This window comes from Scyliorhinus torazame, chromosome 7 (genome assembly GCF_047496885.1).
Source record: "Scyliorhinus torazame isolate Kashiwa2021f chromosome 7, sScyTor2.1, whole genome shotgun sequence".
Lineage (NCBI taxonomy): Eukaryota > Metazoa > Chordata > Chondrichthyes > Carcharhiniformes > Scyliorhinidae > Scyliorhinus > Scyliorhinus torazame.
The window spans coordinates 242,307,493-242,332,539 of NC_092713.1; the positions used below are offsets into that span (position 1 = coordinate 242,307,493).

At 46.0% G+C, this 25,047-nt stretch overlaps 1 protein-coding gene across 1 annotated transcript in view; it reads left to right on the forward strand.

Moving 5' to 3' along the window:
* Positions 1-25,047, forward strand: part of unc5a (unc-5 netrin receptor A) — a 900,708-nt gene that overhangs the window by 796,712 nt on the left and 78,949 nt on the right. The window contains exon 12 of the mRNA XM_072512209.1: positions 19,866-20,099. Coding sequence (XP_072368310.1) covers positions 19,866-20,099 — 234 coding nt within the window. The remainder of the gene's footprint in view (positions 1-19,865; positions 20,100-25,047) is intronic.

Here is a 25,047-nt window from a genome sequence, read left to right on the forward strand (position 1 = left end):
ATGGCCTTCTTCTGCACTGTAAATTCTATGAAACTTATTTTGAATATAGTAAAAGATGTAACAACTGTGGAAAATTGAACCACTTTACAAGGTGGTCCAAATCCAAACCAGACATCAACAACATAGCAACTGTTTGATCCTCCAGGGGTAGGAGAGTCAGTAAAGTGAATAAATTGGAGTTCAACCAAAGCAATGAAGCTATAAGCCTCCAACAACACGCTATTGTGACAGTGTTCACAACATCACAGGGAAGGGTGACATCTTCACCACCTTCAATCTAATTAGCAGTAACACCAGACTTAAAGTCAAGATTGTACTATCCACCCAAATGTTACAGGAAATAGATTCATATGCAGCACCAGATCACAGTACCCAGATGCACCTTGTGGTTTATGACGGGCAGACAATCTACACCAAAGGTGTAGCAACCCTTCGCTGCACAAAGGGAAATTTCAAGTTCCACGTAGTTGGCAGATTCAGGGTCAATCAGGTTCCTTAAGTGGCCCATTTACTCTCAGCCGATGGTGTGAAGCCCGATCCAGACAAGACAATGCCTATATGACAGATGGCCATTCCCGTGGGCAAGGACGCTTTACAACACTTTCTTGATATGCTAAATGGCCTTTCTAATTTTATCCTGTGTTACATTGAGGTCCCAGGACCTCTTTGTCAACTTCTCCACCAGGACATTGAATGGTGTTGGCAAAAGCACCACACAGTGGGCATCAACAGACTCAAACAGGCACTCACACCCCAACCAGTTTTACAATACTTTGACATTTGGACACCCATGTTATTATCAAAAGACAGCTCCCAGCATGGACTTGGTGCAGTCTGCAACCAGAATGGCAGACCAATAGCCCATGCTTCACGCTCACTGACATAGAGGAGTTATGCACAGATCAAAAAGGAACTTCTTGCTTTAGTCCTCACCTTTCAGAAATTTCATGACTTCATATATGGTCACACTGCAATTGCTGATGCAGATCACCAGCCATTCATAACTATCTTATAGAAGCCTCTCCACACTGCATCTGCACGGCTGCAATGCATGCTGAAGTTGTAACTCTACAACCTCAGCATCGTGTACAAAGGTGATAAGGAGCTGTATTTGGTTCATGCCGTCTCCAGAGCTTCCTTACCCACCACAGATCAGGCAGATCATGAAGAAGGTGTAAACATTATGGCAATGTAATTCAGGAATTCAAACAGGCCTTACAGGCAGAAGTCACATGCAAGCAACTGCACAAAGTTATGAGGAATTGGTCAGAATCATCAAGAGCACTTCATGCTCTGTATGTTTTTCACCATCAGAGATGAGCTGACTGGCTTCCGGTGGCATTCGCGAGCGTGTCGGCAGCATCGAGAGGAGCTCCTGCCGGTGTCCGCTGTTTACGGCGCTTTCGGGCGTTTCCCCGTTTTTTCATTCCCGCCCACCTGAGTTTTGTCAGCCTTTGGGGCCAAGCCGGGCCGGTTTGAGAACCGGCAAGGAACCCTGCGCAAGTGTCGGGCGGCCGGAGCTGAGGCGTCGGGCCTGGGGCATTTGGAGCGGCGGGGGCGGAGCCGAACTGAAGATGAGGTTGTAGAGGCGGCAGCCCAAAGCCAGGGTGCAATATAGTGGAGATGTTCCACATTGGGTGGCTCCCGCTTAAAATGTGTTTATAAGAAGTCTGAAGTCTGGTCCTGGGGGAGGTTGTTTTGAAATTTATTTTTTGAAAATTGTTTTTCTTTTGAAATAATTTTTTTTTTAAAGAGTGAAGAAAGAAAAAGAATAATAATAAGTCGATAAAGGATGAGTAAAGCAGCTGTGAAGAAGGGAGGAAATGCGGGTTCACCGTTGAATGAGAGGACCAGCAAAAGCGCTGACAAGATGCGGATGCCGGAACGCATGATGGGGCCACACTGCGAACAGTGGAAAAGATGACCGAGGTGATGGTTGTAGAGCTGGAAAAGCAGTTTGCGGGGCACGTGGAGGCGTTGAGGAAGGAGATGGCAGTCGCACTGAAGTCACTGGTGGAGGAGGCAATCGCACCGGCGAGGGTAGCTGTGTCAAAGACATCGGCCGAGGTGAGAGAGCTGGGCGAGAAGATGAAGGAAGTGGAGGAGGCCGTGTCGCAGCACAATGACCAGCTCACCTCGATGGGGGACGAGCTGCGGACGGTGGTGGAGGTCAACAGAGGACTCCGAGCAAAGCTCGAGGACTTGGAGCACCGCTCGAGGTGGCACAATCTGAGAATTGACGACTTGCCCGAAGGGACAGAGGGCTCAAGGCCAACAGAGTGCTTCGCTAAGATGCTGGCAGAGTTGATGGGGGAGAGTGAGAACCCCTCCGGGTATGAGCTGGGCCGAGCTCATCGGTCGTTAAGGCCGAAGCCCAAAGTAAATGAACCGCCAAGGGCAATAATTATCTGCTTCCATAAATACCACATGAAGGAGAAGGTGTTAAGCTGGGCGAAGCAGAAGTGTGAGGTGCAGTGGGATGGTGCTAGAGTTCAGATTTACCAGGACGTGACGGTGGAGTTGGCAAAGAGACGAGCAGCGTTCGGCCGAGTAAAGGTGGCACTGTACAACAAGGGCTGCGATTTGGTATGGTATACCCGGCGAAGCTGAGGGTGACACCAAAGATTTTTATTTCAAAACAGTGGAGACGACTGAGGCATTCGTGAAGGCAGAAGGCTTGGGACAGACGTGAGGAGTTGAGCTGGAAGAGAGATTGTGGGCTGCGATTGGGGAGCTGGAAAATGTAAAATTCTATAACTTTCTTTTCATTGACTTGTATTGTAATTTACTTCACTGCACATTGTTATAGAGTTTAAGTTTTTGTTTGGGTTGATTGGCATTCTGTGTTGCGACGGTTATATGTTATTTTAGTGAATTGTATGGATTGGATTGTTGGTTTTTTGGGGGATTTTTTTTCTTCTGGGATTGTGTGGGAGGGGACAGTATGCCTTGTGGGTGTGGGGGCCGCCCGCGCTAGCTAACTAAAGTCGGCTAATGAACGGAGGTGAGGTGAGAGGAGAGCTGCGGACATTGGAGCCTGTTTAGCAGTTTTCGATGGGCCTCCGAGGTAAGCAAGGGAGGGGAAGGGATCGATAATGGGAGACGTTTTTTCGAGAGGAAGTGCAGGGGGGATTCTGGGAGGGGGGAAAGGGTTCGATGTTAATAATGGATAGGGTCGGGTCAGGCTCATGGGGCAGGGCCTGTGGTATGATGATGATGGGTAAGAAGGGGGGGGTGAGAGACCCCCAGTTAGGACAGTCACGTGGAACGTGAGGTGGTTAGGTGGTCCAGTCAAGAGGTCAAGGATGCTTGCGTATCTTAAAAGTTTGAAAGCCGATGTAGCTGCAGGAGACTCACTTGAGGGTGAAGGACCTGGTGAGACTTAAAAAGGGCTGGGTTAGTCAGGTGTTGCACTCTGGATTTGACGTGGACATAAAAGTACTGGCAGGTAGGCTGGAGGAGTGCCTCCCGAAGGTGATAGATGAAGATCAGATGGGGTTTGTGAGAGGAAGGCAGCTCTTTTCGAACGTTAGAAGGGTATTGAACGTGGTTATGGCACCGGCGGAGAGGAAGGAAACAGAGGTGTTTGTGGCATTGGACGCCGTTAATGCGTTTGACCGGGTAGAATGGAGGTACTCTATGGCAGTTCTGGAGCGTTTTGGGATTGGACCAAGATTTATGGACTGGGTAAAGCTACTATATAAGGATCCGAGGGCGAGTGTCCGCACAAATAACATCAGCTGGAGATACTTTTCTCTCCATCGTGGGACTAGGCAGAGATGCCCTATGTCCCCCTGCTGTTTGCACTCGTGATTGAGCTGTTGGCCATCACGTTAAAAAGTTCGGGGGTATGTAAATGGATAGTGCGGAGCGGAGGGATAGAGCATAGGGTGTCCTTATATGCTGATGACTTGTTATATGTGTCGGAACCGAGTGTGTCAATAGGAGGAATATTGGAGCTGCTTCGGGTGTTTGGGTCTTTCTCAGGGTACAAATTAAATTTAGACAAGAGTGAGTATTTTGTGGTGTCTTGGCCGGGGGTGGGGGCAGGGGTGGGGGGGCTGTCATTCCGTAGGACAGGGACTCACTTTAGGTACCTGGGGGTGCAGGTTGCTCAAGACTGGGGGGGACGGGGACTCCTTAGGTACAACATTTCTAGTTTGGTGGGGAGAGTGAAAGCTGATCTGACAAGATGGGATGGTCTCCCTCTGTCATTGGCTGGTCGGTCACAGGCCGTTAAAATGAATGTGCTGCCGCGATTCCTGTTTATTTTCCAATGCCTGCCGATTTTCCTGCCAAAGGCATTTTTTAGAGAGATTTAGATTTAGAGAGAGGAATGATTTCCTTGTTCATATGGGGAAGGTAGGTGGCCAGAGTTAGAAAGGTGCTGCTACAGAGGGGAAGGCAGACAGGGGGATTGGGTCTTCCGAACCTGATGTATTATTACTTGGCGGCGAATGTGGAGAAAGTGCGGAGCTGGGTCAGAGGGGTTAATTCCCAGTAGGTCAGAATGGAGGAGAGTTTGTGTCTGAAGTCGGGATTGAAGGTGCTAGCAACAGCACCGCTCCCAATGACCCCGGGGAAATACTCAGGAAGTCCTGTAATAATAGCTTCATTGAGAATTTGGAGGCAGTTTCGGCAACACTTCAGGTTGGGGGTAAGGTCAAGGGAAATGCCGATTCGGGGGAACCACAGATTTGAGCTAGGGAAGTGGGACGGAAATTTTCGGAAATGGGAGGAGAAGGGGATTAAGACACTAAAAGATTTGTTTCTTGGGAGTCGGTTTGCAGGATTGAAGGAGCTGGGAGCGAAGTATGGACTGGAGCAGGGAGAAATGTTTAGATACATGCAGGTTCAAGATTTTGCCAGGAAGGAGATACAGAACTTCCCGGTGGAGCCGGCCTCCACATTGCTAGAGGAGGTGCTGACGACAGGGGGACTGGAAAAGGGAGTATTGTCGGCGGTTTACAGGGCTATTTTGGAAGAGGAGAAGGCACCACTGGAAGGGATCAAAGCAAAGTGGGAGGAAGAGTTGGGAGAGGGTATGGAGGAGGGGTTCTGGTGTGAGGTGCTCCGGAGAGTGAATGCTTCCACCTCGTGTGCAAGGTTGGGGCTGATACAGCTGAAGGTGGTATATAGAGCACACCTCATGAGGGCGAGGATGAGCCGGCTCTTTGAGGGGGTAGAAGATGTGTGTGAACGTTGCGGAGCTGGGGCCCCGCAAATCACGTTCATATGTTTTGATCTTGTTAAGCTGGAGGATTACAGGAAGGAGGTTTTTCGGGTAATCTCTAAAGTGGTGCGCGTGAAACTGGACCCGGACCCTCCGGGGGCCATATTCGGGGTGTTGGGCCAGCCGGGATTGGAACCAGGTGCGGAGGCATGTGTTGTAGCCTTCACCTCATTGATCGCCCGAAGGCGGATCCTGTTGGGATGGTGGGCAACCTCCCACCCTGTGCCCTGGCGTGGCAGGGGGACCTATTGGAATTCTTGACTCTTGAGAAGGTTAAGTTTGAACTGAGGGGAAGGATGGAGGGGTTCTACAATTCATGGGCATTATTCATTATGCACTTTCAAGATTTTGATAACATCGAACATTAGTTGGGGGGGGGGACAGGAGGATTGGGGCGAGGGAGACTGTATGTATTAATGGTGACTATGGGTGATTCCTGATTCCTTTTTGTGGTTTGTTTTTGTTAACATATGGGCAGTTGTTTGGGGGTTTGGTGGGAGGATGGGATTATTGTTGTTGATATGGGGATTGACATTATATTCATTACTGCTTATTATTTATTGTTGGTGGGTGCAAATTTGGGAGAAAATGTGAAAAAGGAGAATAATTTATTTTTTTAAATATCAAAAGATGAGCTGACCATGCTAGATGGACTAATACTGCATAGCCAGAAATTTGTCACCTCAAATGCTGTTCAGAGGTACAATAAACAACAACTTCACCAAGGGCACCTCAAGTTGGAAACGACTAGGTACAGGACTAGGGAATCACTGTACTGGCCCCCATGTACACAAACATGGACAGATAAATGTCCAGATGGGCACCATGCAGTGCACTCAAGCAAAGGGACCACTGCATTTGCATGAAGTCCCGAACTTCCCATGGTCATTCACAACAGCCAAAATCTTGGAGTGGAATAGTAAACAGATGTCTTAGTTCATTCGTATTTCAGGTGGTTTGAACTCCACCACCTGCCAAATAAGCCATGTAAAATAGTAACCGTCAAGCTTAAGAGACACTTTGCCACACATGGCATCCCACAGTAATTGATGACAGACAATGCTCAGCAATTTATCTCAGCTGAATTTCACAACTTTGCACGCAGGTGGGATTTTGAGGATTTGACGAGCAGCCCCATATATCCACAGCCAAACCATTTGGTGGAAGAGGCGGTTCGCTCAGCCAAGCATCTTCAAGAGAAATGTTCACAGGATCGCAGAGAATACTATGATGCACTCCTCGGTCTGCAATATCTACCATGACAGGGCATGTCCTCGTCAGCACATGACTTTTTGCAAGCACACCAGGATCACAATTCCTACTGCCAAGGCTCTGCTGTTGTTTAAACTTGAAAAAAATGTGAATGATGTCCACCTGCAAGGCAGATTGAGAAGCAAACCTCATTATGATGAGGTGCCCTCCAACACCAGGTCAAATGGCTATAATTCAGACTGCATGTAGCCATGGCCAGTTGACAGTGGTACACAGTAATGCCCTACAACCGAACAGTTACGTGGTAGCCTCGGACAGAGCCCACTATGTACTTAAGCACCATCACTTTCTGCAGGTAGCAGAACCAACAACGACAGCACTTTAGTCATACAGCCTATGGCACCAGCCACCTGTACCAGCAGACATGCAGACTCTTACAGAGGCCAATGCAGTTACTCCAGCACCTGGAGAACAAACACAAGTAAATGTTCCGTGTTTCTAACAGTGAATACATTGCCCACAGAAAGGCAACAACACCCCAATGAGGTGTTAACACATGCTCAGAGTGCCTGAGCAGGCAGAACGCAAGATTCCAGGACTTTATTACCACTTCGCCTAGAACTGTCTTTTGAATTTCAGTTAACTTCCCAACAGAAAAGGAGGGGGGGGAAAGGAAAAGGAAACTTGATGGGCTATGCGTTAGTTGCTGAGATTAACACGTACCTCATATATACTTTATGCATCGTCGATTTATTTAATCACATAATGATTTGTATACCATTTCTAATTGCGCATACTGTTACATCTGATGCCATCAGGTGTCCTAACTAAACGGGGATAATGTAGATTAAGTGGTTACTTGAGAATGTGATGATGCAGCTACAAAAGAGGTCACATGGTGGGAGCACTGGAGTTATCCACAGGAATGCGGGCAAAGCACCAGTGTAGTAGATAACTGTTGATCTCAGGAATAACCTACCTTTGTTGGAAGTTCTTGTTGTCGGTGATTAGGGGAACCCAAACCTACTCCAATCTGGACTTAACTTGGACTTAAAATTCTTCAAACCTTTACATTGATATTTGGCTGATATTTGGTAAATTGTGGTAAAAAAGCATAACCTGGCAGAAATCATAGTGCTGCAATATTCAATAAGGCCTGAAAAAGTCTGTAGGGAAATTCATGCACAATTAATTGGAACCCTTGCTTCTAATGCAAGTAGAACCAAAGACATATTTAGCTGTAACGTGTATTTTCATTGGAGCAAGTACTAGAAGTGGCTGAGGAAGAGTGTCAGAGCAGGAAGAACACTGGAAATTGGCATAGTAGTGCAAAGAGCATGATGAAGCTTCTTTGGCACAGCAGTATATAGGCCTGGACGCAGGAAGTGGGAAGGAGAGAGGTCCACTATCCACAGTGGAACAGAAGGCACTCCCAACAGATACTACAAAGGCAATGAAGAAGATAGTCATCATAGTCAACACCAGCAATGGCTTGAGGACCTAGATGAACTGCTGCAAGAAGTTCAATGACCTTACAGAGTGGTAATGGTCAGTGAATTCATCTTAAAATGTCCTATCCTTACAGATGAACCATTAGCCTCATGCTGCTTAATTTACCACGACCCCTTCACTCATGTGCCAACAAGCTCAATCAACCAAGCCTTTTAGCTAACATACAAAGCCTCACCTCTCATGCACAGTTATCTAGATCTCACAGCTTGCATAGACTACCAGCTTTTCAACTATGACAGATACATCACCCAAACGCAGTGGACAATACTCACAGGCACACTTCCTTCTCTCTTGCAGGACAAAGTGGCCCACAACTGCAGGCAGCAACATGTAACAAGAGGCAGACAGACATGTTAGCATATCCTCGTACCAATGGAGATGGTGCTAACCATCATTGGAGTGGCCATGGCTGAGGCTGTAGCCAATGTCGGAGCTGAAAGCATTGAGGGTGACGGTGTCTTCATACCTTAATCTCTTCTCAGATTCCACTTCCCCTTTAACTAACCATCTCTTCTGATATTAAACTGCAATGATCTAATCATACTTTTCATGTTTTCCTCTCCTCCCTTAACCACAACCCTACGATTGGGACTCTCTCTATTAAATTACCCAAAACAGCAACACGGCCAAGTGTTGGTAGTGGACGAAGATGAGACTAACGGTGAAGAAACTTTGTTAATTGACTTGCAGCCAGCCACCAGTTTAAGCATTGACATTGTGCATACCTCAGAAAGATGCGACATCATGCATGAGAGGCCTGCAGACAGGCATGGGAAAATGGTGGCACAGATGTGTGAGGTTGCACACAAGCTCTGCTGCAGAGGATTCTGATGAGGACTTTGAGGCAACATACAGAAAAGTGGTGGCAGACATGCACACAGAAATTCCAGGTGCACTAGCAGACCTGCCACAAGTACTGTTGTCACTGTCAAGGAGACTGGAGGAGTCTAGTATCAACCCTGCAAGCCTTGCTTTGCACAGAGCTTGTAGCTCATTCATTTCAGCAAAGAAGTGGTGACAATTATCACACTTGTGGACTCAACCATGATGCAGTGTCTGCTGGTCAATATGTCAGCTTCTATTGCAGCACAAGCAGTAATCTCATCACATCTGAGTGCTACATTGGAAGCTCATGCAAGCTGACCTTGTCGCCGTGCACAATCAGACTTCTGTCATTATGGCTACAGGTACCAGTCTTCAAAGGGGGCTTGCATGATCTCACAGCAGTCTAACAATTTGTCCCTCAACACATTACTTGGAATGCTGAGGTGCTACCTCTGATTTTCAGGACTACTGGAATTGGATGTCCACCAACCCTCATGGGCCTCTGCTCATCTTGCAGTATGGCACAAAGGTCAATGATGAATTTCCTGGAGATCCTCACTCTGCATTTATATTGCAAACTTCAAGAGTTGGAGATGTTTCAGGTAGATACGGTAGACTCTTCCTTGGGAATAGGCCTTTCTTTGCACGGGAGATACATGGGATGGGATCTTCTGGCTGTTCATGCCGGTAGAATCTTCCAGTCCTACTGGCGGTGCACCCTGCCACAGGTTTTACGGTGGCATAGGGTCGATTCCCTGAGTTAATGACTTTGCTAAAACACATGCCCAATATTTTGAAGCAAAATATAATGGCCCTTTTAATAATGTAATAATTCCTAATATGAGGGTCAGTTAATCCAGTTGGCTGGATGGCTGGTTTGTGATGCGGAGTGACGTCAACAGCACAGGTTCAATTCCCATACAGGCTGAGATTATTCATGAAGGCCGTGCCTTCTCAACCTTGCCCCTCGCCTGAGGTGTGGTGCCCTCAGATTAAATTACCACTAGTCAGCTCTCAAAGGCCTATGATCCTCTGGGACTGTGGCGACATTTATTAAAATTCTCAATCAACTTCCTGGCACTGAGAGTTAACTACTACAAGCACAACATCTCATTCCCTCAGGTTTTAATTGTTGTCGGAGATTTAAAACATGTCAAAAACATTTGTTAAAACCTACTTTTTTGCCTTTATCCTCTCTTTAATCCACTCATTATCTCTCTCACCATTTGGCTTTCCACAGCTAATGTGACATTGGCTTCACTCATTCCAGTTTACATGTCCTTCTTCGTCCTTTTACTGTTTACTTCAAACTCCTTCAGTCTGATAGTTAAGGTTGGTTGCCCTCATCACTTGGGTCCTAGATGCTCTGTGCCCATCATTGAGTTATTATCAACTCAAGTTCAGTAACTTAGTGGGCAAAGATTGTGGAGCTGAAGGTTTCAGGAGCGAATCTTAATTAATAACGCATGCCTTTAGATGTTCTGCTACTCCAACATCTGGCCAAATAAAATCAACAAACCAGGTAAAAATAATGCACAAGAGACATTTCCATGCCCTTGAATTTCATCTTAATATGTGTTCTGCTGCCATCTATTTGTTCTGTAAACAAAAATGTTTGGGTTAGTGTCTAGCTTTGCAAATTATATAAAGATTAATTACCTGGATCTGTTGGATTCCAACAGCTGTTGACGAAGATGCTTGCATGGCCACCTTCTTCTTGGTGTGCAGTGTAAAACATGTCAAAGATTCGCCAGGTTGCTCCTATGATAGAACAATGTTGATATTCCAAATTAGGGTGTTTACTGGTTGAAATGTTTTTTGGAGATAATTTATAACCCTGATCTCAATTAAGGACACCAGTGAACCAGGAGGTGAAGTAAACAAGGCAACTAAGCAGGTTAAAACCTTAGTTTTAGGAACCACAGGGTTATGGAACTATGTACCCAGAGAAATTGACTTAAAAAAATGAAGTTTCTAAAAAGAATCAAGCGGAAAAGTAAAGGAGAAAAGGAATTATAGCATATGAGAGGGAAATTGAAGGGGCAACATAGCAAATAGAAGTAAATGAATTTTGATAAAATTGTTTGAAGTACATATTTTAGTTTTGTATGGTTATAATTTTAACTAGCCTTAATATTTGAGTAACTTTATTACTGTGTAATGCTTGTTATTTCTAATATCTATATGTGTGAACTGAAGGCAGCTGAAATTGACTGGCTCTCTCTGTGGTCTACGTATTGACTGACACTTCCTATGTTGACCCTGTCCAACAGTTTCTCTGTAGATGACCTAGCTATTCTTTAGCTTGCTGTCTACTGCTAGCAAATCTAGAAGAAAAAAATCTACGACGTTTATTTTTCCTTCGGCCTTTCATCACTTCTAATATAGCTTCTGGATATTTAGATCTGAACCTAGTATGGTTCCCAGATATTACGACTATTTTGTTTCATCTTATAGAATAATTTAGTTTGGCCTTTAGATTCATTTTGGCATTTAGAATTGGCTACATTCTAGGTATGTGGTTGTGGTAGTCACCACTAGCAGCATTATATGTATTACGGTAAGACACGTATAATAGAGGTACGTGGGTAAATCCCTGTCTGCTGGCTCCGCCCAGTAGGCATCGAAGATATATGTGTGTGCTCGCCGGTGCTGCAGCCATTCTGCTGGCAGCTACGGGAGGCACAACATCGTTGCTCAATAAAGCCTCGATTATTCCACAATTCTCGTCTTTGTGGTAATTGATAGTGCATCAATATATTGAGCAAAGATTTTCAAAACTATGGATCTTCGCATCAAGCCTGATCACATGCAGCTGAGCCCTCAAGCAGCCAACGCTACGTCCGCTTTTTACCACTGGCTAGCCTGCTTTGAAAGCTACCTCCGAACATCCGCTGAGGAACCCTCGGACGCGCAGAAGCTCCAAGTCCTTTATTCACGGGTGAGCCCTGATATTTTTCCTCTCACCCGGGATGCGCCCACTTACTCCGAAGCGATGGAGCTCCTGAAGGGAAGGCCAGTCAACCAACTATACGCCAGGCACCTCCTGTCCATGAGACAGCAACTCCCCGGTGAGTCTCTGGATGATTTCTGGCGTGCCCTGCACATCCTGAGGGGGAACTGTGACTGCCAGACAATTTTGGCAGTCCAGCACACACAACTTTTAATCCGAGACGCCTTCGTTACGGGCATGAGGTCTGCGTATGACCGCCAGCACCTACTGGAAGGGTGTACACTTGATCTTGCGGGAACTAGGCAGTTCGTGAACTCGTTAGAAGTGGCCTCCCGTAACGTCCAGTCGTATGTCCCCAACCACGCGACACCCTCGTGGGCATCGTGCGCCCCACCAGCTGCCGACTCCAGCTGACCACAATCCTGCGCGGCAGCCAGCCAACCCTGGGAGGTCCAAGTGCTATTTTTGCAGGCAGAACAAACACCCGCCGCAGCGATGCCTGGCGCGGAACGCGACCTTCAACGGATGTGGAAAGAAGGTACACTTTGTTTCTGTTTGCCAGGCCCGGTCGGTCGCCGCTGTTTCCAGGCCTGGTTTCCTGCACCCCCTACGTGCGACCCAGGGGCGCTGCCATTTTCCTCCTCGTAAGCCACGTGCGGTCCTTGGGCGCCACCATCTTCTTATCCGCAGGCCAGGAGCGGCCCGTGGATGCCGCCATCTTTGATGCCGCCCGCCATGTGCGTCCCATGGGTGCCTCCATCTTCGGCGCCATTTTGGACGGCGCCTCAGGACTCCTGCTCGTCTGGCCGTTCATCGCCTGCCGCTACCTCCACCACCGCTGACCGACCCAGGACCTCCCAGCATCTGCCACAGCTTGCCTTGATCACCTTGGATCAGTCACAGCCCCGCAACCTCGCAACCGCAACAACGGTGAAAATCGCTGGGCACGAAACGACCTGCCTTTTTGACTCCGGGAGCACAGAGAGATTCATCCACCCCACGACGGTAAGGCACTGCTCCCCTGCGGTACACCCCATTACCCAGAAATTCTCCCTGGCCTCCGGATCCCTTTCCATGGAAGTCCAGGGGTACTGCATCGTGACCCTCACCGTCCAAGGCGTAGAGTTTAGCAACTTCCGGCTCTACGTCCTCCCCAACCTCTGCACTGCCCTGTTACTCGGCCTGGACTTGCAGTGCCACCTCCAAAGCTTAACCTAAAAATTTGGCGGACCCCTACCCCCCACCCCCTCACCGTATGCAGCCTCACGACCCTTAATGTTGATCCACCTTTCTTGTTTTGCGAAACTCACCCCGGATTGCAAACCTGTCGCCATCAGGAGCAGATGGTACAGTGCCCAGGACAGGACCTTCATCAGGTCGTAGGTCCAACGGCTTCTATGAGAAGGGGTCATTGAGGCCAGCATCAGCCCCTGGAGAGCTCAAGTGGTAGTAGTAAAGACTGGGGAGAAGCATAGGATGGTCATTGACTACAGTCAGACCATCAATCGGTACACGCAGCTCGACGTGTACCCCCTCCCACGCATATCTGACATGGTCAATCAGATTGCGCAGTATCGGGTCTTTTCCACAGTGGACCTGAAGTCCGCCTACCACCAGCTCCCCATCCGCCCGGAGGACTGCTAATACACTGCGTTCGAAGCAGATGAACGCCTCTATCACTTCCTTAGGGTTCCCTTCGGCGTCTATAATGGGGTCTCAGTCTTCCAACGTGAGATGGACCGAATGGTTGACCGGTACGGACTGCGGGCCACCTTCCCATACCTAGATAACAGCACTATCTGCAGCCACGAACAGCAGGACCACGACGCCAGCCTCCAAAAATTCCTCCAGACCGCCGAACCCATTAACCTCACGTCAATAAGGAGAAATGCGTGTTCCACACCAACCGCTTAGCCATCCTTGGCTATGTCATGGAAAATGGAGTTCTAGGGCCCGACCACGACTGCATGCACCCCCTCATGGAACTCCCCCTCCCCCACTGCCCCAAGGCCCTGAAACGATGCCTGGAGTTTTTCTCTTACTAGGCCCAGTGGGTCCCTAATTATGCAGACCAGGCCCGACCACTCATTCAGTGCACAGTTTTTCCCCTGATGGCTGAGGCCCACCAGGCCTTCAACTGTATCAAGGCAGACATCGCCAAGGCCATGATGCATGCGCTCGACGAGTCCCTCCCCTTTCAGGTCGAGAGCGATGCATCGGACGTAGCTCTTCTTTTCCCGCACCCTCCATGCCTCCAAAATTTGGCACTCCTCTGTCGAAAAGGAGGCCCAAGCCATTGTGGAAGCTGTGCGACATTGGAGGCATTACCTGGCCGGCAGGAGATTCTCTCTCCTCACTGACCAACGGTCGGTTGCCTTCATGTTCAATAACACACAGCAGGGCAAGATGAAAACGACAAGATCTTGAGGTGGAGGATCGAGCTCTCCACCTATAATTAAGAGATTTTGTATCGCCCGGGGAAGCTCAACGAGCCCCCTGACGCCCTATCCCGCGGTACATGTGCCAGCACACAAGTGGACCGACTCCAGGCTCTCCACTATGACCTCTGCCACTCGGGGGTCACCCAGTTCTTCCATTTTGTCAAGGCCCACAACCTGCCCTACTCCATTGAGGAGGTCAGGACCGTCACCAGAGGCTGCCAGGTCTGCGTGGAGTGCAAGCCGCACTTTTACCGGCCAGATCGAGCGCACCTGGTGAAGGCCACCCGCCCCTTTGAACGCCTCAGCATGGACTTCAAAGGGTCCCTCCCCTCCACCGACCGCAACACGTACTTTCTGAACGTGGTCAATGGGTACTCCCGGTTCCCTTTCGCCATCCCATGCCCCAATATGACTTCTGCCACGGTCATTAAAGCCCTCCACAGCATCTTCACACTGTTCGGTTTCCCCACCTATGTCCACAGCGATCGGGGATCCTCTTTTATGAGTGATGAGCTGCGTCAGTTCCTGCTCAGCAAGGGCATCGCCTCGAGCAGGACGACCAGCTACAACCCCCAGGGAAACGGACAGGTGGAGAGGGAGAACGGGACGGTCTGGAAGGGAGTCCTGCTGGCCCTGAGGTCTAAAAATCTCTCAGTCTCCAGCTGGCAGGAGATCCTCCCTGACACGCTCCACTCCATCCGATCGCCCCTCTGTACCGCGACTAACGAAACCCCTCATGAACGGCCCTTTGCCTTCCCCAGGAAGTCCACCAACGGGACCGCGCTCCCAACATAGCTGACAGTTCCTGGACCCATCCTCCTTCGCAAGCATGTGCGGACTCATAAGTCGGACCCTTTGGTCGAAAGGGTCCACCTCCTACACACGAACCCGCAGTACGCCTACGTGGCACACCCCGACAGGCGCCAGGACACAGTCTCCCTCCGGGACCTGGCACCCGCTGGATCACGACCCATGGCCCCCGGACCTGACACTTCCCCCCCGGTTGCCTCATTCACCCCTGCGCCACTCACCCTCCCCCCAGCGAACCTCACCGCAGCCCCCGCCCCAGGAGGATCCGTCCTCCCATTGGTTCCACTCAGGGGTGACGAAGTCGAGGACAACACGCTCCCGGAGTCACAGGTGACCACGTTGGCGCCCACATCACCACCAGGGCTGAGGCGATCGCAGAGGAGGGTCAAGGCCACCGACAGACTGAACTTGTAATTCTTTTTTCCGCCAGACTCTCTTTTTAACAGGGGGTGAATGTGGTAGTCACCACTAGCAGTATTCTATGTATTATGGTAAGACTCCTGTACTAGAGGTACATGGGTAAATCCCTGCCTGCTGGCTCCGCCCAGTAGGCGGCGTATAAATGTGTATGCTCGCCGGTGCTGCAGCCATTCTGGTAGCAGCTACAGGAGGCACAACATCTATGCTCAATAAAGCCTCGATTATTCCACTACTCCCGTCTTTGTGGTAATTGATAGTGCACCAATGGTTCTCTGTTTCTTCTCTATATTTACTTTTACATACTTTAAAATAATCTTTAAAATTAACACCCATTTTCTCTATCACTCTGAAGTTGGGGAACAAAGGCTTAGATACTGAGACTTGAAGAAATAAGGCTGAAATATTGGTAAGATCCTGGCTTCAAATATGATCACTAAAATAAAACTTTATCTTGAAAGTAGTACTTCAGTGCAATATTACGGGGAAATGCTACATTTTCAGAGTTGCCATCCTGAAGATATAACATTAAGCTGAGGTTTGATGGCCTATTCAGGTGCTTCAGTGGTGTTGTGGGTGTTAGAGATCCCATGGCAATCTTTAAAGAAAGTGCGGATTTCTCCAGATGAACTAGCCAACATTCTTCCTTCAACCACTACCACTGACAGGGGAGGGTCAATATGCTCCATTTTATTCCACCTGACTCACCACAAGATGTGTTTTAAAGAAGAAGTGGTTTAACCCTTTGACCGCTGTGACTTTCAAGAATAGACACAAGACATGTTTCTTCGGATGTTTTTTAAAAATGTTTATTTCTCAGCTTCCAGACATACTCACAACAGCACCCACTCACACGTTCACACAAGACACACAAACAATTACAAATGAGGTAGCAGCACTTAGATTTTTTTGAAGTCTAAAAAGGTACAATTACTCTCAAGTCTTTTGAGATGGAAGCAGGAATTGTTGCAGATCTGATGACTCTCTTTTGCTTAACTGAGGAAATGAAGTTTGGAGGTTTCTGGTGACAAATTCATACTGGCTTACTATTTAGAGTAGCAGGTTCCTGGCTTTGCCCTAGTTGAGACACAGGTGACCATAGTATTGTTTACTCATTGTCCGTACAAATGGTCCCTGAAGACATGAGCATTGACACACAATAGGGCATGGATCCCAGCCATTTGCATCTCCTTATGGTAGAATGGTTTCTCCTCACACCCATTCTGTGGAATTTTATACTGCAGCGGTCAGAAAGAAAAACAGAAAATACTGGACAATCTCAGCAGGTCTGACAGCATCGGTGGAGAGAGAAGGGGGCTAACAGTTTGAGTTAAAGAGTCATCCAGACTCGAAATGTGAGCTCCCTTCTCTCTCCACAGATGCTGTCAGACCTGCTGAGCTTGTCTGGTATTTTCTGTTTTGCTTTTATTTAAGTCTGTGGGGTAATTGTGCAGTATTTTACAATAATTGCTGTTAAATCTACTGGAGAGATATGTTGCAGAAAAACGTTGCATTTTTTATATCTTCTCAATGGAGTGTTCCAAGAGGCCATTTACATTTTAACGTCCTGACCAAATAAGCAGGCTAATTTCCAACCTTGGGCAGTTTCATGCATATTTGACGGACACAAAGGAAAAAAAGGCTCACCTGACCTCTTGACACAATTTTGCTTCAAACGTTAATTGTCCATTTTCCATTCTATTTTTGAAAACAAAGTATAAATTTTTTCACAAAGCCATAAGTATAACCGCATAGGCATGACAACCATCAGAAACAGGTTACTGGTTATTTATCTAATTTCTGAACAATGAACCTTCCTGTGCAAAAGGCTCATTCAAAAACTATCATTGCATTTCTAAAATAATTCATTGTTTGAAGCACTTTGCAATTTTTTTTGAGAATATTGGTGTTGATAGAAAGATGTGGGGCTGGATTCTCCGCAACCCTTCATAATGTAGGCAAACATAAGTTATCAATCCCCACAAGCAACAATAAGCTATGTGACCAGATTATTGATTTAGTGATGTTGATTGAGAGATTATTGCTGATCAGGACAACAGGAGAACTCCAACCCTGTTCTTTAGATAGCACCACAGCATCTTTTACACTCATCTGATGGGACAGCAAAGGTTCCAGTTTAACAGATCATCTAAATGGATAGCACTCTCTCTCACATTAAAATGTATTTTAGGTTTATGTGCTTAAGACATCTGGAATAGGTCTCAAACCTATAACCCTTTGACTCATAGGTGTGAAAGTTATCACTGACATAAGTTAAGATTCGACAAATGTGAAAATCTTTCTTTCTAGAATTCAGTTCAGTCAGAAGTGATCATCAGCTTCCCTAAAAGCCTAATGCGTAAAGGCCACCCAAAATTATAATGAGACCAGACGGTCCCAGATTTGATTCCCATTCTGATTCCTGAATTAATTTAATTTCCATTCGTTCAAGGTTAGATTATCATAATTAGCCTCAGCATGTCTGGAGTATGAAAAGAAAACGTCAGCCAGATTTATGAGCCTGATTAATATTCAACAACTCTTACCGGAAAATGGATATTTGTGGATGCCAGATGAGAACAAAATCTTGTACTGCAGTAATAACCCCCATAATCAAATAGTACAACAGCACTCCGCTCCCGTGTGAGAAATAGCCAGTCGGGTAAGGTACTGGAACATTGCCAACACATCTGGAACTATAAGCCAGCAAGAGTCATTCATTTCAAGAAGAAAATTTGAAAACTTAAAATGAACACCATTTCATAACCAGAAAATATTGTCATTGGTGCTGAGGCCGTATATGATTTAACCCTCAACTTAATTTTTGTGGATATTAAAATAAACCCCGCAATAAGAATGGCCCAGTCAGTTCAACACTCCCTTGTTCACTATCAGGTTTTGCAGCAGGCTTATTAAATTTAAAGAAGTGAAAATTAAAATTGTCTAATTTCTGTTTATTAATAATAATAATGAACTTTATTAGTGTCACAAATAGGCTTACATTAACACTGCAATGAAGCACAACAAATAAGTCAACCGCTGCTCAAACACTTTCATAGAAAATTTATAAATACTTTAAGCATGCAGATCAACTTATATGTTAGTGTAATGCAGGGCTTTTCACAGTGGGGTCGTGACCCGCGGGTGGGTCACAGGCAGGTGTCAAAAGGGTCGCGGAGCAATGGTTTTCATATGTGATACTCGTGGGCCCCTTTTAAATGCTAACAAATTTTAAATGACAATGGCATTTATTGAAATGGTGTCATCATGGGAGAAAATAGTAATTCTTAGTGTACAGCAATATCAGAACATAGAATTTACAGTGCAGGAGGAGGCCATTCGGCCCATCGGGTCTGCACCAGCCCTTGGAAAGAACACCCTACTTAAGCCCATACCTCCACCATATCCCCGTAACCAGTAACCCCTTCTAATGTTTTTGGGCACGAAGGGCAATTTATCATGGCCAATCCACCTAATCTGCACATCTTTGGACTGTGGGAGGAAACCGGACCACCCGGAGGAAACACACGGGGAGAACGTGCAGACTCCGCACAAACAGTGACCCAAGCTGGGAATCAAACCTATTATGCTGGAGCTGTGCTATTGTGCTGCCCTTTATCAATAACATCAATAAATATAACTGGTCGGTGAGCGAGCAAATACAGAAAGCTACCGATAGAACAGGCAGATTTGACCACAAGGTCATCTGATAACTTCTTGCAGCTCACATGACACACTAGTTGCTAGGTTTTTGGTGGCAGCCGACCCCAAGGTGGCCCTGCTGGAGGGGAAGGGAGTTAGGAGAGGACCAAAAGTAGGGTCTTGTCATGATCACTGGTTGCCACTGAAAGTGATTTAATGATGGCGGAAACTTCAACCGAGAGATTTGACTAGAATGGTGGTGTGTCCCCCGCCCCCCAGGCAGAATGTATAATAAGTATACTCAATGAGACAAAATTGATGTTAGGGAAATAATTAATATCTGAGCAAACTTTGTTCCAGGTCCACTCTGTCTGATTAATGACAATCAGAAGAGTTATTTTAGATAGGAGGACGTCATAGGCATGTCTGATCCTACCCTCACTCAATGCTGACATAAATTCAAAGCATCAGGGGCTACAGCATATTTATTAAAAACACAAAAACTAGAAGATTTTCTTTCCCTCCCTTGCCTGGGGCAAGAAAACTTGAATTGCCCAAACACTGCCTTGACTCAGGGTAGATTGGGCAAGCGAATGTGGCATGGGTCCCTAAGGTCGGTTGGCATGGCTCCCAAAGGTTGACTGGCGTGGTTCCCAAAGTTTGGCCAGTTGGCAAAAGTGAGTCCCAGGAAAAAAAGTTTGAAAAACACTGGTGTATTGTACAGTGGTATCAGTTTTTGTGTCTGTCCTACTGGCTGGTTATGTGAAGTTTTATGAAAAGTACTTACCATTGCTATTCTTTATCTCTTTTCTTTCCACAGGAGATATTACATTTAGGGAAAGAAATTCCTTCCAATCCCTACTATTGCCAGCTTGATGGTCAGATGTCCCATATATTTACTGAGACATTGGGCAAATACACCCTAGTCGGTGAATCACTGAATGTGACTGCCGCAAAGCGCTTAAGGCTAGTTCTGTTTGCACCAGGAACATGCACATCATTGGAGTATAGCATACGGGTCTATTGTCTGGAAGATACTCAAAATGCACTGAAGGTAACCAATTAATCCAAAGTTTCAAGACAAACCATTTGCTTTCAGAGGTTGTATCATATTAATCATATTACTATGAGTACTAATAAGTGAAACCTCATGTGTTGATTAGCAGTTCAATGAAAGTGAAGATTGAACACTTTGAATGACCTGTCCTAATTTACAACCTATTATTTGACCAGAAGCTAATTGCTGCCATTCAATTGTAATTTATTTTTAAATCATTTTGAAATGACACTTTATCTTGTTTAAAACAGCAGTATTTCTTTCACATTTGTGAGCTTCAGTCATATCTAAAACAACAATGTGAAAAGACATTTGAGTGGACAGATGGAAGATAGTGTGGGAAAATGTGAGGTTGTCTGCATTGATGGGAAGGACAAAAAAGCCGAATATAAGTTAAACTGAGATAGGCTGTAGAATGCTACAGTACAGAGGGGCTTGTGTGGCCTCACAAAAGATTAATGTGAGGATACAGCAAGTAATTAGAAAGACAATGTCGGCCCTTATTGCAAAGAGGTTGGAGTATAAAAGTAGGGAAGTCCTGCTACAACTGTTCAGAGCATTGGTGAGATCACACCTAGACCTAGGATTTTAGATTCCTGGTGCGATCTACCGGCTGTTCACATCAGCGGTATATTCCGGTCCCAGGATTGTTGAAAAAGGTTGGACAGATTGGACCTATATTAATTTGCAATTCAAAGAACGAGAGATCAAATGGAAACATAAAAATCTGAGCGGCCTTGACAGGTTGTTGTTGCTGAGAGGGTGTTTCCCCTCTGGGGGAATCTAGAACTTGGAAGCATGGTTTCAAACTAAAGGGTTTCCCATTGACAGATGAGGAATTTCTTCTCCCATTAATGTTTGGAATTCGCTGCCCTAGAGTGCGGTGGATGCCATATTGTTGAAACATTCAACATTGTGTTGAACTCATTTTTGATCTACAGAGGAGTCAAAGGTTACAGGGGACAGGCAGCAAAGAGGATTTAAGGCTGCAATCAGTTTGTTCATGATCGCAATGAATGGCAGAGCAGGCTTGAGGGGTCAAACGGCCTACTTCTGCTCCGATTTCATATGCTTTTATGTGGCAGTTTAATATTGTCTCCAATCATTCAATTCAATGTTATTTAACCATTCAATTCAATGTTATGGATTTGTAAAAAGAATTGCTTTAAATTTGGGGGTCCAGAGTAAAAGATGTTTTTTTTAATGCACCTAAATTAAAGAGGTGCATTAAAAGTTGTTTTCCACCGAGCTCGTCAACAAAAAACAATTCATCCATTTTTCTCAGTTATCGGAAACACTATTGTGCTAATAGGTCTGTGATTCATCTCTGTGAACAGAGGAAGATTGAATACAGAGGTTGAGGCATGGGTAGTCAGTCAGGTTTTCAAAGAACAAAGATCTTTCAAGAAGATTAAGAAGTTTGAAATGCTTTATATGCCTTATCTTCTCAGGGAAAGGCATGAGGTATTGTATGATATTCAGAGACAGACTGAACCGATCATTCAGCCTAATTCATTTCCGACTACTTTTTCTGCACGAGAAATCATTAGTTGTGCATCACAGGTTTCTAGTGAGATCCTGCCTGCAAAAGAAGCCTTCGGGAAAGATGCAGTCGCACCAGCAGTAAATGAGTCCAATGGAAAGGGACAAAAGACCCCCAGATATCTTTCCGTAAAATTTATTTCTGGTAAGTTTTAGGGCCTGTGGACTAAGGTGATGGCCACAAATGGAAATTTCCCATCTGAAAGGCACTTTGATGAACCCTTGGATAGCTATTCAAGGACTGCCACCATCCCAATAGTCCCTGATCAATGGCAGTACTGGCAGAATGCAGGGTCTTAGATGTTTGTTTACTCGCAGAGGTGTAATCAAGAGACAAGTGGTTGCTTTATCTGCTTGTGTGGAAGACCAAACATCCATGTCCCATCATATGCCAGGATTTGAAGGTACAGTAGACATCTTCTTCACCTGATTTTCTGCCATACCACATGATTTCAGATGATTTTGTGAAAGAAAATGAAGTGTCTGATATCTGGATGGTGCATGTCCATAAAGGATTACAGGAAGTAGGTTTTTGGATCTTTTGCCTTGGAGTCGGGGCTGGGGTGTGGGGCAACAGGTGGCTTTTTGTCAATGCTCAGTCTCCGGGAGTTGAAAAGGATCAAAGGTAAAGCTTCAAATTTCCTGTTGACATGGAGGGTATAAGGGGTCTTGGTTGGTGTGATTTGGCACCAAATTGACATGGAGGCTATAAAGGGCCATGGAGGAGAGTGGGGGGCTGGGTGGGAGGGGGCATGGATTGGCACCAAGTTGGCACGATGCCTATAAGAGGTCATGTAGATGAATGGAGGGGTCATTGGGTATGAGGGGTCATTGGGTGTGAGCAGGCAGATGCATGCAGGAAACAGGTCCACCATCCCTGGATGCAGATCGGAGGCAGATACTGAGGCAGGCTCGTTAAAAGGCCCAACTTGGTTCTCTGGGACGTTCAGCTGTGTTGTCAAATATTAGGTCCTTTAGCCCTCAGCCCTCACCCGCATTTGGGTATCCCCCAATGGGGTGTGAGTCATATCACATCCCATTCACCCTACTGTCAAATACGGGAATGGGACTTCCAGATCCTACTTCCCAGCATCATTATGGATAGACCATGGAGTCTCCAGCAGTCGTTAAAATCTCAGCCCTCTTGCCTTCCAAAAGTGGAGCAATAATCTAACTGAGGCCATTAGAATGGTAAAGGCCTTTGATAGAGGTAGACACAGATTAATGATTTTCCGTGTCAGGGACAGCCAGAACAACAATACACAATCTTAAAATTACAGCTAGACCTATAAAGAGTGAAATCAGGAAGAAGCATTTCATTCACAAAGTAATGGAACTCTGGAGATTGCTTCCCCAAAAGCCTGCGGATGTTTAACTGAAATTGAAGTTTTCAAGATTGAGACCAATGAGAGTTTTGAGGTTGGGGATATTGTGGTAAAGGTATCAAGGCATACGGAGCATGGACAGGTTAATACCGTTAAGGTGCAGATCAGTAAAATCTAACTAAATCATTGAATAAGCTCAGGAGGCTGGAGGGCCAATTCCTGTCCTTATCTTGCTATCATAATTAAGGATGCACAATATATTTATGTGACAGACTGATGGGACCGAACTTGAAAAGATATCTGGTGCACACTCACGATTTGAAGAGTCGGGTGGGGAAACTATTAGTACCATACTTCTTAAGTATGGAGTATTTTGGTAATTACTCAATGAGCTATTATTACATAGTGACAGAGCATTATTATTGAACTTCCCTTGTTTTATTCTGTTGACATACTATCTAATCTTCAATTCTTTTCTGCAATTGGGAAGTTGACTGATCATCAGCCATTCAAATCTTACTTCCAAAATTTACAAGGCTTTTGGCAGTTTGCAGACTGGAATAAATTTTCACTCATATAATGCATACGAGCACTTTGGCTGCATTTTCCCATTTCTCCTTTCATTTGAGGTCAAAGACATTTTGGTCCTGATTTTGCAACAGTAATGTTGGTGGTGGAACTATCTGCATTGACTGTCATTATTCTGTTGAAACTGACAGCAACTAGAGTCCACACATGCAGAAATCCAGAGGTTGCTGTCAGTGATTCTGTGCTTCTCCAGTGGGTGCATTGTTGAGACACCCCTAACCTGGAAACAATAGGAAATCTGTGAATAGACAAGAACTTCTTTTATACTGCTATACTCACAGCAAAACGCCTCACAAATGTTGCAACTTGTTGCGTCAAACCTTTATTGTGTCATCCATGGCTCAGTTGGTGGCACTTTCACCTCTGAGTGAACATTCTGAGTTCAATTCCAAATCCAAGGCTTGAGCACAAAAATAAAGGCTGAGGGGGCACTGCACTGTCAGTGGTGCCGTTTTGTGGGTGAGACACCAGGAACCCGGGTTCAATTCCGACCTTGGGTGACTGCCTGTGTGGAGTTTGCATGTTCTCCCCGTGTCTGCATGTGTTTCCTCCGGGTGCTCCCAGAGTCCAAAGATGTGTATGTTAGGTGGATTGACCATGCTAAATTGCCCCCTAGTGTCTAGAAAGTTCGGTTAGGTGGTCATGAAAAGTGCTACATAAATGCAAGGCTTTCTTTTTCTTGAATGAAATATAACTTTTATTTAAATGGTGTATTCCTTACATAATTACTGCTACCATCCCCTCACTAGCCTGAAAATCCAATTTTATATTTGTGGAATGTCAAATTTCTCCATAATATTAAAAAGATACAAATCTGAAAAAAATATTTTTAAAACATTAGTGAGGCCACAACTTGAGTACTAGGTGGAGTTGTGGTCACCTTATTACAGAAATTATGTAATTGCATTAGAGAGGGTACAGAGGAGAATTATGAGGATGTTGCCAGGAATTCAAAATTGTAGCTGTGGGATTGCACAGGCTGGGAATTCTTCTCCTTGGAATAGAGGGGGCTAAGGAGAGATTGGATTGAGATGTACAAAATTATGAGGGGCTAGATAGAGTGTCTGGGAGAGGTCTGTTTACTTTAGCTGAGAGGCCAGTGACTAGGGGAGCACAGATTTAAAGAGCAGAATTATCCATTCTCACCCGCCACGGAACCAGAAATTCCCACCCAAAGTCAACTGCCCAAGAGTTACCCAATTGCCGGTCCATCAAATTTTCTGTCCCACCCGCGACAATTCCCATGGCTCAGCGGACCGGAAAATCCTGTCCAAAATGATTGGCAGAAGGATCAGAGGGGAGATGAGAGCAAGAATTTCACCCCAGACTGTTGTGGTTGTCTCGAATTCACTGCCTGAAAGGGTTGGAGAGGCAGAAACCCTCAACTGATTTAAAAGTTGTCATAGCCTGCAGGGTCACGGGGCAAATGGTGGAACATAGGATTAAGCCGGCTGGCTCATTTTCCAGCCAGCACAGACACATTGGGCTGA